The sequence below is a fragment of the Physella acuta genome, unplaced genomic scaffold (assembly GCF_028476545.2).
Source record: "Physella acuta isolate Inbredline_101_S28 unplaced genomic scaffold, ASM2847654v3 ptg000109l, whole genome shotgun sequence".
Lineage (NCBI taxonomy): Eukaryota > Metazoa > Mollusca > Gastropoda > Physidae > Physella > Physella acuta.
In genome coordinates, this window is record NW_026731629.1 from 339,986 (window position 1) to 359,313 (window position 19,328).

The 19,328-nt window shown below is 35.5% G+C and overlaps 1 protein-coding gene across 4 annotated transcripts; it reads right to left on the reverse strand.

Moving 5' to 3' along the window:
* Positions 1-1,370: 1,370 nt before the first annotated feature.
* LOC131934526 (uncharacterized) lies at positions 1,371-16,358 on the reverse strand. Of its 4 annotated transcripts, none has more exons than XM_059290566.1 (8): positions 16,284-16,358; positions 9,350-9,436; positions 7,411-7,638; positions 7,083-7,182; positions 6,702-6,807; positions 6,081-6,336; positions 4,841-5,018; positions 1,371-4,296 (listed from the first exon to the last, which is right to left on the reverse strand). In XM_059290566.1, exons 2-8 carry the CDS (start codon positions 9,395-9,397, stop codon positions 2,951-2,953), a joined length of 2,262 nt encoding a protein of 753 aa, XP_059146549.1. In that variant the 5' UTR covers positions 9,398-9,436; positions 16,284-16,358; the 3' UTR covers positions 1,371-2,950. The 4 variants fall into 4 exon arrangements, with proteins under 4 accessions (XP_059146549.1, XP_059146547.1, XP_059146551.1 ...); XM_059290564.1 differs by lacking the exon at positions 16,284-16,358 and adding an exon at positions 9,577-9,710; XM_059290568.1 differs by lacking the exons at positions 9,350-9,436; positions 16,284-16,358 and adding an exon at positions 8,617-8,713.
* Between the last annotated feature and the right edge of the window lie 2,970 nt (positions 16,359-19,328).

The following is a 19,328-nucleotide window of genomic DNA, read 5'->3' on the forward strand; positions in this document are numbered from 1 at the left end:
CCCCAAGTATCAAAGATCTACCACAAATATCAAATATCTACCCCAAGTATCAAATATCTACCACAAGTATCAAAGATCTGCCACAAATATCAAATATCTACCCCAAGTATCAAAGATCTGCCACAAATATCAAATATCTACCCCAAGTATTAAAGATCTAACACAAATATCAAAGATCTGCCACAAATATCAAATATCTACCCCAAGTATCAATCACAGAGCCCAGTTCATTGACCTTATCAACACAATATCTTTTTATTTACAGATTATCATCCTCACTACATTTCCCAAACATCATAATACCAATTCAAAATTTCTAATACAAATCCAATCTCAAATTATCTGGCTTTTCTCCAATAGAAAAGTAAGTAAACTACCTTAAAAACCTGACAGTTTGTGGCAGGTGAAGTAGAGTTCACCTGTTTCAGTAACCTTGGGATATGAAAAGGATAGTGTTTGCCCTATTGAAAACTTCAACATAAATCAAACTTGTGTCAAAATGAGCAGTTAACCAAAAGAGTAGCCTATGATTCTTAGTTAAGTTTGGAACTTTTTTTTTAAACAACATATCAGTTTATTACACAAAAAAACTGAGTTTAAATATTTGCATTTTGAATCCCACTCAAGCCCACCTGTGAACGAAATTTACTTTATCATCTTACTCCAAGAACTGAATACTTGTTGTGCAATAAAGAGACGCATTTTATCTCAATTCCATAATTCATCAATATTTACAACAAAAAAACATTTAAATTGGTTTTTATTTAAGAATGAGCTTTCCAGAGTATTTAAGATTATTTTCTTAAATTTTTTCATTGATTAAAAGTTTTAACGTTAAAAATAATCTTGTTCAAAACGTGATACTTGTTATCAGTGCAAGCTATACACTTTATATATTTACATGTGTATCTATATGTACATGAATGTAAAGGCATATATGTGTAAATTTATATGTGCTTAATCTAGCTATATACATACATATATATGTTTAATCTAGCCATATAGATATATATATATATATATATATATATATGCATATATATATACACGCATATATATATATATATATATATATATATATATATATATATATATATATATATAAAACTATATATATACACCAGTGTAAAATATATTTATTTACTTGTAAATATATGTAAATGTGGTAAACACCATGTTCTTACAATAATGAAAAATATCAAGATTATTTCTTGTTTTTTTTCATGTACATATATGTGCTGGTCTAGAATATTATTCTTGTTTTACATAATGTCCAAATTAAAATGTGTCAGGTGCTATACAATGTGTGTATTGAAACAAAGTAGAAAACAATGCCGTATCAAATGGCAACAATTACTACTGCACCAATGTGTCAACAATAGTTAGGTTTATTAATGCATTTCCAATGCACAACACAAAACAAAAGAATATTGTGATATCAATAAAACTGGATAAATGAAAATAGATTACAGGAGAGAAGTACAAAATATTTTTCAGAATACACTGCATTGTAGTTTAGTAAATATAATTACACTCTGATCAGATTCCCTACAAGCTGAAGTCATTTCATTCTTGCTATAATATTGTACACCATATGTTCAGAGCATCAAAGTTATTTTTTGTTATTGTTAAGGGAAATCTGTAAAGCCAGTTGTTTTTATTTAAATCATAGTTTGTAAACCCGCAAAAATAATTTAAAAATTTCACCCTTTAAAACACATTGCAAAATGCATGAAACAATTTAAAAATAAATATGCTAACATTAACTCTAATGAAACCCTGTTTAGAGCAACCTCAAGGATAAAAGAATTTATACAGGGAAATAACCAGAGACAATCAGTTTGGTGTGTATGTATATTTATTGATGACTGAAATATATTTAAAAGGTGCATATAAATATAAAGGCAAGTCAATTGTCAGCCCTGTCAGTATGTTCTAGAACAAGTTCTTGTCCTTACGAAACCAAGTCTAAAAAAAAAAACAACACTTGCAAAGAAGTCTACAGCCACAACATTACTCTCCTTCAGTTATCCTTGCAGTAAATGCCATTGTAAACCTGGATTTCCCTTCCAGTGTAGCTGGTGGTAGCACAAGATGGTCACCAGTGATTCATTTTATTCTCATTTTAAATCTAAACATTGATCAGTCAATCTAAGTTCCCATTGGAACTTTGACGAAAATCAATTCTCACTTCAATTTTTAACAATGATTTAAGTAATACTTATTCCTAACCAAGTTTTAAACATTGATATTTTGACCAGTGCTTTGCCTCAAGTAACTAGTGCAGGGTGTGAAGGCCAAACAACAAGAGCAGGCCCAACTCACTGCACTGCTGGTAGAATGGTGACAGTTACAAATGGGAAACCAACAAAAAAGCAAACAATCTGTTTCTATGGTAACACAGTCAAGAAAATCTGTTGAATCATTCAGTGATGAAGCAAACATCGACCGCAAATAGTTACAGGGTGCTCCAAAGTTTCACCTGTACACTGCTGAAAGACTAAAAGTTATATTTATCCCTACAGTTTTCATCCATAAAAGAAAAAGACAAAACACCTCAACCAAGTATAAGTTAAAGTTTGACAATAGATTCATAAAAAAAAATTGTGCAGTCTCTTTTAGTTGTAAGATACCACCAAGATTCTTTGGTAAAATTTTGTTTAAGAAATCAGCACATAATGAATTTACATAATTTAAAACTAGATCTAACAAAACTAATTTCCCCTCTAGTGCAGACTAGTAGGTTGTCATTATGGTAATGATGGTAAATGATAACAGTCCATGAAAGGAAAATAATAAATTTAAATACATGTTTAGCCTACATAATTATCGGAAGCAAATAATTTTTCTGCTTCCTAGGAATCTAAACACTAGGGCTAAGCTACGTCTAAAGTTATGTATTCTCCGCTACCACAGTTTACCCAGTCTATGATCATGTGAAGGTAGGTAATCATTGTAAAATTTCAAAGTTATCCCCCGGCCCCTCTTCTCCAAAGTGACTATGCACATGTTTCTCAAACTCCGCCTGAGACGCGTTGTGATCAAAAAGCTTACTACACATGGGACACGTGCGCGAAGCTTCTTGGGGCTTCATTGTCTCTGGTGGATTTTCATCATCAAAACACTTGAACACGTGTGTTTGAAAGTCCTCCATAGAAAAATGATCGTAGTTGTTATTGCACACCGGACAGATGCGGTCAGAGTTGAGACGAGGCTGGTGTGGGTCAGGGACATCTGCTGGGTTGGTCAAGACATTGATGTACTGCACGTCTGCTTCTCTTCCTGGGTTTCCAGTCTGTGCCAGGGGTCTGTGTAGTTTTGGTGGCATCAGAACGGCTCCGCTCAGCTCCTCCCAGTTCGGCGGGACAGTCTGTGAGCTTATTTCATAATTGGGTTGCCTGTGTAGAACAGGCTGTGGCTGAGCTTTTGATGATTGCGTCATAGCATGGTCATCTTCATGCATGTTGTCTTCCATAAGCTCAGACGCCTCCCAACTACGCCGATCGTAAGGTACTTTGTGTCCAGCAAACAGAGCTTGGCTACCAGGAGCTGGCCTTGAAGCCCCATGAAACTCCTCAAGTTGAGGCGAACTGGATTTTACTCCCCATCTTGGCGTATGTGTATCCATGGGAACTGCATCTGTGTTACGCGAAATCACAGCTGACCTGCTCCGGTGTAGGTCAGCATTCGGCTGCTCTATTCCATTTCTCCGACTGATAACTTCAGAGTGTGGTGATTTTAACGGCGCCACAAACTTCTGAGGCGAAAGTTTTGGAATGCTTCCATTACCCTCAGGGAGTTGCGGCCGTGCCGAATCACTGAAAATAGCTTTCTTGTTTACCAGAGAAGGCTGAAGCTCATGGGAGGCTGACTTCAAAGTCAACTGAATATTGTCATCACGGCTTGGTGCCTTCACCTCCGGGCCGATCTCTTGCATGCCTGATGGCATGTTGATATACCCATTGAGTTCTCTCACAGGTACCATGTTATGTAGCTGTAAACTGTCAGACACAGACTCGTCTGAAGAAACTTCCCGCACGTTACCACCCCCTTGTGAACTCTCAAGAGATTTTGTGTCAGACAGGGCTGTTGGCTGTGGGTTCAAAGGTTTCTGAAAGGGTTCAGGAGACTGTCTGTAGGATATTTTCTGGAACGCATCTTGTGTGACTGTGGGCAACGACCTCTGTAAGGCAGGGACTGGTGAACCTCTGCTGGGCTTGGGTAGCCCCTCTGTGCTCTGGGAGCCTGCCAGGGCAAACTGTGTGGACTTGACAGGATTCAGGGAGGTTGGGTTTCCTGAAAATTAAACAAAGGAATGGAAATGAACTGGTGCAGCCTAACTCTAAGCCAGTGGTTCTTATCCTTTTGGAAGTACAGAACCCCACTAACTACATATGCGAATAAACCGAACCCTTCTTAATAGTTCTATTGTCAGTACTGAAATAATCTGATTGTAAATCATATGAGTTAAGTGTGTGTCTTGACCTACGCTGAACATCAGAGGCAGACTCCCCAAACCCTTAGGGTTCGATCGAACACAGGTTGAGAACCACTGCTCTAAGCTCTTAACTTCAAATTCTGATCCCCATAATGTATTTGTTTCTTTATCAAGTCTTTATAACACCAGGATATTAATTAACTACATATAATATTTTGTTTTATTTTTTCCATCAGCAAGGTAAGTATATCATGAAAGTATATTGTCCTGGACACTGGAAACGGAAACAGTTTTGTTCCACCAAATTTACCCGCGGCCATGGAAATAAATCAACACCAACACAGCAAACAATACTCTACTTTCACTTTCATGTTGCAGACAAAGCCAAACGGAAACACTTACTCATATTGAGCAGGAAGTTCCTCTGCTCCAGGACGGTGCTCTTGAGTGTGTCCACAACCTTGTGCAGGTACTCCAGCTCCTGGCTACAGGCCACGTTACCCAGGGATGGGCTGCCACCACTGCCATTGGAGTAATCCTTTATACTCCGGTTTTCTAGCTCTAGCCGTGATATTGACTCCTGGAAATTAATACATTAAGGTCATCAGTCATAATTTTATGCTTTTTTACATATATAAATAAATATATATATATATGTATGTATGTACAGTAGCGTAGCGAGGGACGGGGACATATGTCCCAGGGCGCCGACCTTAGGGGGCGCCAAAATGGGTTGGAAAAATAAATTGAAAGGTTGAGGGGGGGTGCAAATCAAAAGTTTGAGGGGGGGGATGCAAATCGAAATCTTGAGGGGGGGGGGTGCAAGGGCGCAGGGAAGGGTCGCTACGCCTCTGTGTATGTAGGCTATATATGTATACATATAGGTGCGTGTGTGTATGTCAGGCATATAAATATTTATATTCATAAAACAGTTTCTATTGTATGTTTGCAAAACTTGTAAAATGTTAAACCTATTAATGATATAAAATAATTAACAGTGTTATTAGTTTGTTTACTTCTGGAGTTTGACTATTCAGTAATATCAGTAGAATATAACAATGTGAACAAATGAAAAAATAAGAACACTAATTCACCTAGGATATTCATGTTTTGGATTATATTACCACTAAAACTACTCTCTGATTAACAATAAAAATAATATTTTATCTAAAGTAGAGGTACAAGAAAAACCACAAACCCTCAGTAGTTTATTCTCTGATTAACAATAAAAATAATATTTTCTCTAAACTAGAGGTACAAGAAAAACCACAAACCCTCAGTGTTTTATTCTCTGATTAACAATAAAAATAATATTTTCTCTAAAGTAGAGGTACAAGAAAAACCCTCAGTGTTTTATTCTCTGATTAACAATAAAAATAATATTTTCTCTAAAGTAGAGGTACAAGAAAAACCACAAACCCTCAGTGTTTTATTCTCTGATTAACAATAAAAATAATATTTTCTCTAAAGTAGAGGTACAAGAAAGACCACAAACCCCCAGTGTTTTATTCTCTGATTAAAAATAAAATAATATTTTCTCTAAAGTAGAGGTACAAGAAAGACCACAAACCCTCAGTGTTTTATTCTCTGATTAACAATAAAATATTTTCTCTAAAGTAGAGGTACAAGAAAAACCACAAACCCTCAGTGTTTTATTCTCTGATCTGGCTCTCATCAGCTCGTCTCTCAGTTCACCGGGTGGGAGACTCTGGCGTCGAACATTCTCTAGGTCTACAATAGCCTGCTGTAGTCTCTTCTGCAAGTCTGCTCGAGAGTTACTCAAAGTGTCAACTTCATTTGTCAGACGTCTGTTTTCATCCTGTAACCTCGACAACTCTGATTTCAGGGCCCCGTTCTCAATTAGGAGCTTGTCTCTTTCTTCAGTAGCGCTCATAAGCCTGAGAATAAGCGACTCAAAGTTAGAGTCTATAATGAGATAACCAATGGACTAAACATAAAAAACAAATATTTATTTTAAAATAAAATGTATTTTGAATAAGATAGCCCTAAATCTCTAAGAGGTTAAATTAATTAGTTAAGAATTATGTTAACTAATCACTAAAATAGTGAATTGTAATGTCAACATTTTATTGCAACATAATTTTGATAACTATTACTACATACTATTACTACAAAACAAACAAGAAATAACTTAATAGCTTTTTGAAAATAGACATTACCAATTAGGTAAGTAATAGTTACATGTTTATTATGTTAATAAACACAATTTTATGAGACTTTGAAAGCGGGACAAAGGACTTACTTTGAAGACCATCCATCATACTTGTACAAATTGGCCTGCAAAACTGTAACTTGCCTCTGAAGATACTTGATGTGTGCATCTTTCACACCCTCCTCCACTGTAGCACCTATAGAAACAAACATTAATTCAGTCTTAACATTTTCTGCTGCTAAAGGAACAATATTTTTCTTCTAATGATGACTGAATACACTCTCACATACATACATAGAGAATACATTCTATCACTTTGAGTTATTAACTTGTTTTTTGATACAATATGAATGAAATTTGAGTTTCATTCTACTCTAATTTAAATGGAATTCTCATGTGCTAACTTCCACTCCAAAATGTATGTTTATCAAAATACAGTGTTCAATGTTTTTGTCAGATGAGAGAAGATACCTTGGGCATCCTTGGGAGCTTTCAATAAATTGATGTAGTGTTGTAGTTCTGCTTCTCGGATCTTGCTCTGCTCCAGCTCTCTGCACACCACTTGAAAGCGCTAGAACATTCACAATCAGGTAAAGGTTCACAAATCTTTTTATTACAAGCAAACATATGGTAAAAATACTACCAACAATATAATTTTGCTCAATATAAGCATAAGTAAACATTTCATATAATACTGGGTGATATGCAAAATTATTGCAACTTTAACAATGCTTACTTTGAATTCTTACATAAAAGATTTATATAAGAAACTAAAATTAAGTGAAAAACTAAAAGTTACCTGCTTTAAATATTCATCTTGGCTGCCTTGATTTCCAGTCTTATCAATTCCATTGACTGCACTCTCCCCAACTGGGAACTGCTCTCCATTCTTCTGGGGTTCGTACACCTCATACGATCCTTTAGAACCAATGTTATTACCAATTTGTTCATCCATTATAAATGTCGGTCGCAGAACCGTCCCATAAGTAATGTCGTTATGCCACATTGAAGGACTTTTACTCTGGACCTAAAGTTTAAAAAAATTCTAATTTTAGACATAGTGGACTAGAGCTTAATGAAATCTTGCTTGCCATAAAATGGCAAGATAAGGTTGTAAACTCCCTGTATTTATTTAAGGAGCATTTTACAGTGATACTAACAAAATATATGAAAATACATGACTATAGGTCAATTAGGTTTGTGAATAAATAATAGGGCCTAGGCCTAAATAAAATTTATTTTAAAATATCTGATACCTGCCCTTAAAATTAAATAAAAATCAATGAGTTTACTATCTTACTAAGTACTAAGACTTTGTTAAGAGTAAGTAAAAATTGGAGTCAAACATAGCAAAATTCATTCATGTATTTGTTTTGACTCATTAAATATTTGTACTAATTTGTAGCTGCTGACTAAGCTAAGCTGAGAAAAGAAATACACTCAGTTTTGTATTTAAAATCACTGTTACTGATTATTTATTCAATATTTATAGGCCCTATTGAATCTGTTCAGTAGTTACTAGATCTAGTTAGTTTTTAGTTAGATCTCGATTCTATATCTAGAATCTAGATTTGGTTTAGGAGTTTAGGTGAAAACTAGATCTAGATCTACTAAAAAGTTAAGTTCAGGTGGAAAAAAATTCTAGATTTCTACTACCCTAGGCCCTAGAATAAGATTTAGATCTTCTAAATCTAATCTAGCGTTAGACTGAGAACTACACTAGATCTAGATTCTAGTTACATTATCATCGACTTCGATAAGTATTAGATCTAGATCTATTCTACTGATAAATTAAAATTACTGATAAATATTATTTTTATGATTAAAAATGTCGATGGATGATCACGATGATGATGATGTGATTGTGATAAGTTGAGTCGATGACTGGATCTTGATGAGAATAAGATCGGAATAACTTACGGAAAGGACCTCAAAGTATTATAAATGAAACGAAGTATTCAAATAGATTCACAACATCCAGACTCTACAATACCAAGAAACTAACAAAATGCTCCACTCATCCGTTAGCATTGATGTCATTTTGCCAATAGTGAAGGTGGGATGAACGCCATCATCTCCCCTATTTGTGTATTTTTAGTTGTGGTTATATAAAAGTTGGAGAGTTCACTTCCGCTTGTTTTCTGGACGTATTTGGCCTAGGCCTAAATGATAATACTATTACTAATGCGGTTGAGAGATGGGATGGCTATTTTTATGAGTCAAACATAAAAATCCCCACACATTTTATTGTTGTTGTTTTTTAGACAATTATATATAAAGAGATTAAACGTATCCCTTTCTAAGGGACTTTTTTTCTACACCAATTAAAATAAGGACACTCAAGACCACAGCTATGTCTAGGCCTTTGTTCTATTCTTTGACATAGAATAGAACATAGACTATGTATAAAGTATAAAAAAAAATATTACTATTAGTTTAGTAGATCCAGGCTTAAAAAATAGTAAGGTTAGGACTTCGTTGGGGGTAATAATAGAGTAAAAGCCAAAAGCTAAAAATCAATGTGCAAGCTCTCCAAAGGGGGGGGGGGGGGGAGGGGGGGGAGGGAGAGTAGGCTTTTACCATTTTAAAAATTTATAAGCGATAATATAGAGATCTAAATAGTATAAATTAAATATAAATAGGCCCATCTTTACATCTTTTGGTCTTTTGCTAAGATGTGTGTGTGGGGGGGGGGGGGGGGGTTAAGTTTTGGCTGATTATTGACGTAATATGTTCACCTTATTTTGATTGTGTTGAATCTCTGGTGAAGGGTTGGTTAATTTCATACCTCCAAAATTTCATTTCATCGGGTCACATGAGATTTCCTGGAACAGGAAGAGAAAGAAACAGGTTAAAACCAAAAGGAATATACCTTTCATATAAACATTAAATAAAAAAGTAGACTACGACTATGATAAACCAATCGTTGAACACGAGTATAGAATCAATCAAATCATTTTCTTACCAAAATAACAGTCGCAAAGCTGCCTGAATTACGCCTTATAACGCCATGTTAAGAGCGGCTGAGCTCAGGCCCATTGCGAACTAGCTATTTTAGAATACCTGGGGCAGTCCTGGATACTATACTTACAACAGATCTTTTGATAAGCAGTTCTAAATTTTTAAAATAAAACCAGGTCGTCTATTAATTTAAAAAAGAAATGCTGCTATGCTAGTTGGAAAGATGGAGCAAGAATTAAGATTATTAAATCCCCATTTAGTTCCCAAACATCAATTTCATTTTTGGTAATAAAAATAGAGACAAAACTTAAATTCATGGGATAGTTTTTGAACCGCTGAGGCGAAGCTGTCAAAATTCTGGGTAAAGAACAGTCACATGACAAACAACACTGCTGTGGACTAGATCTAAATGGGACCAAAATATAGCCTAGTCCGCAACAACTTTTGTTTATCAAGTTATATAAATAGGTATCAAAATTTCACGAAAAAGATATGTTTACAACAACAAGCCTGCGCTGCTTGATATAATTTAACTGGGGTTTTGTTCGGAACTATTACAATAATGTTAATATAATGTTATCTGTTAGGCCTTTTGACTAACAGATAACAGTAGGCTACCCGTTATTGATTGTTACGACATCCCAATTATTTCTAGCTCGAAATAATAATTCACCTGGTTAATTTCAAATATCGATTTTCAGGGAAATAACTAAAACTTAAAAAAAAAAACCATCTTAAATTATATTTTAAAAATAGAAATAAAACCTACAACTATTTTTTTTTTCATCATTGTAGTCAAAAGCTTCGCGGAAAACAATGTTTTAGAATGCTGGCCACTGGCACAAAACTGAGTGTGGCTTAGGGCCTACTATTCCATTAGTCAAGTTAAGCTTATGAAAAATCCGGTCCTGTTGGCAGTTAATAACCACTCAAATGGAACGATACCGAGAAGTAACAAGTTTGCAAATAGATCTAGAACGCAATTTCTTAACTTAATATTAAATCCACCTATTCATGCTACCCGGAAACTCTGCCAGCTTGAAACGTTGACCTAGATCTTTCTATTAAAACTGAAACTGATTCTTGAGTTAATATTAATATAAAGCCACTGTTGGTTCCAGGGTATTCCTTCAACACCAGGTTTCGATAGCATTGATACATGTTTTTATAAGATTTGATTACAAAGTTTTGTGCATAATGAAATAATTCTTCATGTTTGGCTCAAACTGAAAAAAAGCTCAGAAAAAAATTAACTTTAAAATGATAGGTGATTTTTTTTCTTCTGAGATAGATCTATATGTAAGGCTGTAAGCGAGGGGTGAGGGGGGGGGGGGGGGGGGCGTCCAACTTCAGCATTCGGCGCCATGTAGCTGTGATGTAACATTTTATGTCTCGTAGTTCTACATTAGTCATTAGACCATAGGTGAAAGAATTTGACAAAAAAAGACAAAGTATGCGAGTCACAGATCAGTGGTTTTTACCCTGGGTTCGATCAAACACCAGGGGTTCGGTGAGTCAGTCCAAGGGGTTCGGTGAGTTTGTCTCAGGGGTTCGACTTATTCACGATCAGTTTTGTTGAGTGCGGACGGTATAACTAATAAGAAGGGTTTGGTGAATGTGCATACAGTGTTTCTTCCAGACTTTTTTCTCCGGGGGGGGGGGGGGGGGGGGGGGCACTTGATATTTTCGGGGGGCGGTCAACATTTTCCGGGGGGGAGCCCCCCCCCCCCACCAAGAGATGCCTGGAAGAAACTCGACTGCGCGCATGTCAAACTGGTGGGGGTTCGGTACCTCCAAGGAGGTTAAGAATCACTGCACTAGATCCAGAATGTGCTATGAAAACACAAGAAATCGCACCGTACGCCCAACACAAGCCAGCGTAACCTGTTTATGTTGTTGTCAGTGGTTTGTATTTAACATGAAATCATCTTTAGTGTAAAAAAACTGTAGAGATCTATATTAAAAAAAAACAACTTAAAAACGTTTAGAAAACGTGGCTGGTTAAAATTGTTTTTTAGGCAGTCGCTTTCAGTGGCGTCGCGTGCTATCTGCTATGGTTTCCAAGGGTGTCGCCCCCTCCGCCAATACTAAAAGTATAGGCAGTTTACGACACCCCCCCCCCCCCCCTCGTTTTAAATGATGTGGCTCTGTGCATGTAATGTATATAACTGTGTTAAGCTATTAAACTCACTAGTAAAAGGCATAATTTTTCACTAAAATTAGTTATTTTTTGTTTCGCCCCTTGGATGAGGTTACCCGGTGCGGTCCGCCCCCCCCCCCCCCGGCTTCGCCTTGTGACGCTACCGGTCATATTTGAATGAAGGATGAGTTAATCTAATTTTAGCCATTTAACCTGTCATGTTTATAAGTATTCATTATCTCCAGTCGGCAGTAGGCTCTGAGTGCGTGCCAGGTGATACCCTCAAAGAACAGGTAGATCTAGGTCGCGTGAGGTTATTTTTAAAAACATGTCGCATGCCGGGAAAGTGCATCCGGCTAACATGTATATGACGTCATTGTATTGAGACAATGTGAAATCAATATGAGGAAATGATGAATCAATTATATATGAAGACATACAATATGCAACATGGTATTCAATTCGTCTGTTAAAGAATACCACTGTCTAAACCCTAGCTATACAAAATGTGTGGACTGTTATGAACACATATGTGTGTAAGTTTATGTGAGTTGTGTGTGTTTGCGTGATACGACCTACAAATTGTGTTGTTACCATTGAAATATGTGCTCGACTCGATGAGTCTATGTTGTTTCCACTGATAAGCCGAATGTATTGTTATACCCGAATATATTGCTATGTTATTTTTTTCGATACAATGAACGCATCGAAATCCTAATGTATCGATACCTACATGTATGGAAGTTCCCAGCATCCCTACCTACGATTATATTTAATTTACGCCACCGCCGATGAATTGATAATTCCTCTAATAAGTTACTATGTGAACATGAAAATGAACAGTTTCGGGGTCTGTAAATCTCCATAAAAGAACTGACCTATAGATCATTTTTATAAACCTATAAACATAACTATAGAGAATTGTAATAGACACAGACAAAAGCAGATTGTGGCTCAGTCTATTGTTTTTACTCATACTTCTAACGGCGCTTGAAAAGATGCACTAGTGATTGTATGGAGTAACTTAATTTTTTTTAACATCGAGACTTCACATACTTCACTTCACGCGTCCAAAGTAAAAAATAAATACACGAATAGCAGGGGACGTAACTAACCATGTAGTATAGCATTTCATCACGATAACATCGTAAAATTGAAGTGTTTGCCATAAACGGTGGGATTTAAAAACGCCTAAGCGCACGTACTATATCAAAATTTGCCATATTGTATGATGTAAATTCTATATATCAATTTGTATCACGTGAACAGACAACCACGCAGCCCCGCATCGTATCGTATCGTATATAACATTTCTTGAACAAACCTTCTCAACATACACTCATACAATTATGTAGGTCTCGCATTGTTTAAAAACATATATCGCCCTGTTCACTACAATTTCACAATTGTATAAAAATCGTTATATTAAAATAAATAGTTTGTCATTCAAGCATAAAAAATAATAATGACTTTCAAAGTCAACGTTATATAACATTGCTCAATACCACATCACAGCTCTGTTCACAAATTCAACAGATCACGAATTGTTTTCCATTTCAAAAACATGTTTATATAATGTTTCAATTTCGTGTAATTAAAGATTAGCCTACATTCTCAAAGGATATAGTAAACAGGTTGATGTCAAATAAATCCAGTAGAGACTAGCTACACTTTTGCACTCGCCGATTGGGGGTATTCCTCAAAAACTGTCAACAAAAATAACACCAAAGTGTAAACGTGCAGGCCTATTGTTAGTGTTTAGGGTTTCCGTCAATGAACGTATGACGCAGTAACGACAACCCTTCCCAATCCTGCTTCACCCTCATCCTGTATGCCAACCACTTGCCCGCCCCGTACAGCGTGTTATGTGAACCGCGTCGTTTAGCCGTGCCTACGTCATCCTTGTTCATCAATCTCCCCCTCCCCCCTAGACACGCCTAGGATCACGACGGTTCTGAAATCTTTACCGTAGACCCCTGTTTACATTTTTATCCAATAACAAAATCGAATATTTAATTTAAAAAAAAAAACGGATATATTACCCGGACTCAAGCTCAAGTATTTGAATAACTAAGTACTACAAATATTTTTTATCTGTATTTAATTGGTCCAGATTACTCAAACAGACTATCGTCCTTAGGCGTTGTGTTACTGAAAGCGATAGTCAATATCAGTTTCATCTCTCGGGGGAGGGGGGGGGGGTCACTGCCCCCTCGAACCACGTACACCTTAACCCCGGACCAAATAAAAACAAATTATTTATATAGTAAAAGTACATTTTAGCCAGCGCCCCCTCCCCCCTCCCCCTTTTGCCACCACCCCGAGAAAGGGGTCTGAAAAAACCCTGGTCGATATAATAATTGTACACCAAACCTAACCTCAAAACTAAAACCAGTTTCTAGCACAGGAATATCAAGGTCTGTGGCGTACTGACGTGGACCGCCTACAATGAAAGCAGTTTCTCTTACACTGAGACATCAATTAACGACGGGTGATTTCAAAATTTTCACTTTCAGCATATGAATTTTCTAAAACATTATGAATATAAAAATAAAGGCCTACTCATTAGCGCTTACGCATGTTGTAGGCATACTTACACACACACACACGCACACACACACACACACACATATATATATATATATATATATATATATATATATATATATATATATATATATATATATATATATATATATATATATATAATCGTAAACACTGAAAGTCACACGAACGCAGTCTTGTAAGAAGCTGTATCTTTAGACAGCTAACATCTTGAGGTTCCTTAAGGGCTACCCCGCATCTAATATCCCCCCTGCCTACCCCTTTTAAAAAAATCATTAAATCCAGGGTCCAGGATTCTTGCAAAAGATCCCTTTACGCAATGGCCATTTCAGGGACCCACCCATATTCCAAGCACAAATTATAATTTTAATGAATACTGCAGGCCCTTTGACGTAAAACTAAATATCCGAAAAAAAAATTAAAAAAATAAAGCCAAAAATTTGTAAAAAGAAAAAAAGGGGGAAAATGTGGGATTTCTGACGTATTAACCCCCCCCCCCCCTTTCCCCTTTTTTGTGCAAACACACGGTTCAAGGCTAAATAACGTTTAACAAGAAATTCACAATGCTCTTTTGTATTGCTAGATCTTAATCATGATATTATCTGGGGCTAGCAAGGCCTAGAACTAAATTACTAAATTTAGACGTTCGGGTATTACCGTTAGTCTGTTTTAAAACTCTCTTGACCCTTAGCGGTTGTACTTTTTTTTTATGAATACAGATCTAGGATCAGGACAAAGAATTGGAGCATAGTAAAACGTAAAAATAAAATGCTAATTAATAGTAATAATTTCGCCTTAGTGTCGCGATTCGTAAATTGGACCTTTCCTTTCGTAAAGATGGGTTCTTTTAAAAGTAAAAAGACAACAACACATTTAAAGCTACTCGATATATATTATGCACGAATCAATCTTCGTTTGTATGTATTATTATAAAAGGAGCCGTTTCATTAAAAAAAAAAGATGCATGTCTAGCCTGTATAAAAACAATGTAATGATTAGCAATATTGCTTGTGTTTATGGATGATCACACATCATGGTGTGTATTTTTATTTTACAAAGTTCTCGGCCTATTGAGAGCTATATACTACACACAATTTTATATATATATATATATATATATATATATATATATATATATATATATATATATATATATATATATATATATATATATATATATTGGCTATATATTGGCTATATATGCTATAGAGAGAGATAGAGTATTGGCCTATAGTAATTTGATTATCAGAAGATTTTTAATGCAGACTGTACTCAGTTCAGTTGCAATGTTTCTTTCAGGCATCTCTTCGGGGAGTCGGGAGGCATCGAAGAGCGTCTACCGCGCACCCTCCCCCACTCCCCCAAACGAAATAAAGTTTATATAGAAAATATTTAATTTTATCAGTGCCCCCCCCCCCCCCCCGCTTCAGAAGAAAAAAGTTTAAAAGAAAAACTTTTCAGTAGTATGCTCTGTGTCTGTTTTTACGAACCTACACACAAATATAAAAACTGAATATAATATGTGCATATGTAAATGTACAGACCTCATATACAGGGGACAAAGGGTGGACGAGGTAGCCAGAACACCGGGAAAAATCCCGATGGGCCGCCAGGATCGGGGCTGTAATATGACTAAAAGTGCTTTTATTATTACACTCCCGATTTATCTGTTTTTGTTATTACCGTATATTGCCGTATACAATGTGTTAAATGACCCATGACTATAAACTTGTACTATAAAGGACTGCGACTTTGATGGATAAAATATGTACAGAAATATGTACAGTAAAATACAATTTGGCCAACATGGATAGGAAGAAAACTTAAAATGCAGGAAACATCGCTTTACAACAGAGTTAACGCCCGTTTTAGATATCCTTTTACCTTACGTTGTTTCAACCATTGTCTATTTAAAAATACAATGGAGAAATATGAATAGTAGAACAAGAAACTCTTTACTTGTATAAAACAGTTGTTAGAAATAGAATGGGAAATTGGGATGTTACCTTTTGGTAGGCCCTAAATCATGTTACCAATCATGCTCAAATAACAGCAGATATCCTGGGTCTAGGCCGCTAGCTTAACTCTAAATTCTAAATAATTATATTAATTTTAGCCAACTGCTTCCTCTTCTGGGAAAGTGCTATTTATAAACGTTTACATTTCCTGTGACGTTTTCGGGAAAACGCACGCGCAGTTTGTCATCACTGTTACTGTTAGCATAGCCCCAGCGATGAGAAATAAAATCAATATATGAATGGGCCCTTTTTTTCCCTAGGACTGTTACCTATTTTTAAAAAATAAAATGTCTATTTTGTTAGGTTTTATTTGAAATAAAAACCGTATTAAAAACTAAGACATAATATAAATTTAACAAATCGTGGTTTAAATAAGCCTATTTAAAGCAAGACATTGCCAAGATAAAAGAATAAACAGAAATCCTACACCCGAACCCCAAAACTTATTTTTACATAATTGTGTCTAGACAGGGTGTGCGTGCCCCGTGACTCATCAGATGGACGTGTGAGTCATGGCTATTTCCATCAGTACCCACGGGTCTGCTACGACCCTAACTCTTTCTTTTTCTCTCTCTCATTTAGTAGGTGAAATAGGCCTTAGAACATTTGAGCTTTGTTAAATTGAAGTGAGGAAAGTTTACACATTTTCCCTCTAGATCTGATAAAAAGGCAAAATTTCCATCCTTTTGGTTATCCAAAAAAAAAAAAAAAAAAAAAAAAAAGTCCTGAAGGGACGCGTGAAGGACACTAACAATCTCAGTCGTGTCTAAAAATATAAATTAATATATCTAGAACAGTTTTAAAAAAATAGAGTATTAATTTCCAGTACTTAACCTAGATAGATTTGCTGAGTGTAAAATTATGTAGCACAATCATTGATATCAGTAGTGTCCCAACACGGTGGGGGACGGGGAGGGGGGGGGGGGGCTCACCTGGTGACACCATCTGTGAGGGTGATACCAAAACGAAACATTGCTCTAATAAAAAACCTTGTTAAATACACCGTTCAGTTATACACATTGTTACGCTGTCTGGGATAAAGGATAACATCAAATTGCCTGAAGTTTTTGATAGGCTACATAATAAATAAATAGGCGAAGTAGTTGGCCATGGAGGAGGGTGACACCATTGTTTAATGCAGTGAGTGTCAGTCGATGAAGTGATACAACGGAATACGGATTGGTCGATGAAGTGATACAACGGAATACAGATTGGTCGATGAAGTGATACAACGGAATACAGATTGGTCGATGAAGTGATACAACGGAATACAGATTGGTCGATGAAGTGATACAACGGAATACAGATTGGTCGATGAAGTGATACAACGGAATACAGATTGGTCGCACATGAGATCTCTTACATATTTTAACGACCAAAGCTTATTTTAAAAAACACATTTGTTTTATTTTATAATTTTCAGTGCATTTAAAAGTTTATTAGTAAAAAAATGTTTTTTATATATATATATATTTTTTTTTAACTTTTTAGCATTTGGTTCTAAATGAAGTTGACACCAAATTGGCTATGACTAAAATAAACCGGGAGTGATCTCCCCTAAACTTTCTCGAAAATTCTTATATATATCAGTGATGGTACATCACGATATAGACATGATATTTAATCCATTTTTAATTACTTAAACTTTTTAAAATAGAATAAAATCTCATAGAAAAAAGAATTGCACACCAAGTGAACGAAAAACAGTATGCGTAATATTATTAGTACTTTATAAATTCATATGCTTTTTTTTTTTGTTAAATTGGAAATAGCGTAAATTACTACTTCCGGTCAACGGAAATTTTACACAATGCAGAGAATTAGATATTTTACTTATATGTGAAATTTCGTTTATCCATCTGAAACAGTACTCAAGTTATAGGCTTTCGAAAAAATTGAAAGTAGAATAAGTTCCACTTCCGGTTTTCGGAAATCGCTGAAAAGTTGACACAGAACTACAAATTTGATATAATACTTATGTATGAAATTTCATCAACCTTGCTGTGACGGTTATCGTTTTTACATACACACATATATACACACACACAGACATACGGACAGAATTGCAAAGTCCAGTTTATCCCACTCAATTACGCATAAAACGCCAAAATTTGGAATATCTGGATTTATAATTTTTGCCCAATTAAAATAAGTCCTCTATACTCCTGATGTGATGAATGACTGAGGTGTAAAACGGTGAGAACTGTCAAAGTTTCATGTGTTTTGTGTGCACGATTACAATACTTTCTCTATACTCTGTATACGAGAAAGTAAATATTTGCTTTAAAACCACATCTAAAGCTTACAAACCCTAAAAGACAATGCTATGCTACTTCATAGTCGGTGGTCAACTCTCGGGAGCAAGAAATCAACTAGCTATGTAAAACTGTTCAATGCTATCGGTAAGTTCATCTAGCGATCTCAATTATTTAATCTTATCTCCCCTTATATTATTGAATACTTAATCGACTTCGAGGAAAGTGTTGTAATCGTGCAAAAAAATCGAAATCGAGATTTTCACGTTTTACATATCTCTGAGTCGGAAAAACAGCGTTTTGGAATTTTGTCCATATGTCTGCGTGTGTGTGTCTGAGTGGATGTGACTGTGAACACGAAAATTTGAGTATCGTTACAGCTAGATTGATGAAATTTCATAAATAAGTATTAATTCAAATTTGTAGTATTGTATCAACTTCTTAGCGATTTCCGGTAACCGGAAGTGGATCTTATTCTACTTTTGGTTTTTCAAAAGCCTATAACTTGAGTACTGTTTCAGATAGATATACGCAATTTCACATATAAGTAAGAGATCTAATTCTCTGCCTTCTGTCAAATTTTGAGTAATTTCCGTTGCCCGGAAGTAGCAATTTATATATGTGAAAGCCTGGCAGAAAAAACAAAGAGGAAAACAAAGATTCAAAATATTTTAAAGGCTAATACTATTAGTCTGCTTGTCTTCCTTAAAAAACACGTCTTTTTGTATTTTTAAATGCATATTTTGAATTATTTTTTTCGTTTATCGAACAACTACAC

Bases quoted from the DNA above. Each gene is read 5' to 3' on its own strand.
- LOC131934526 (XM_059290566.1), bottom strand. From the start codon at position 9,397: ATGAAATTAACCAACCCTTCACCAGAGATTCAACACAATCAAAATAAG. The intron at 7,639-9,349 runs GTGAACATATTA...TTTAAACTTTAG, and splicing joins TTCAACACAATCAAAATAAG to GTCCAGAGTAAAAGTCCTTC. The intron at 5,019-6,080 runs GTTTGTGGTTTT...ATTAATTTCCAG, and splicing joins CAGAGAATAAAACACTGAGG to GAGTCAATATCACGGCTAGA.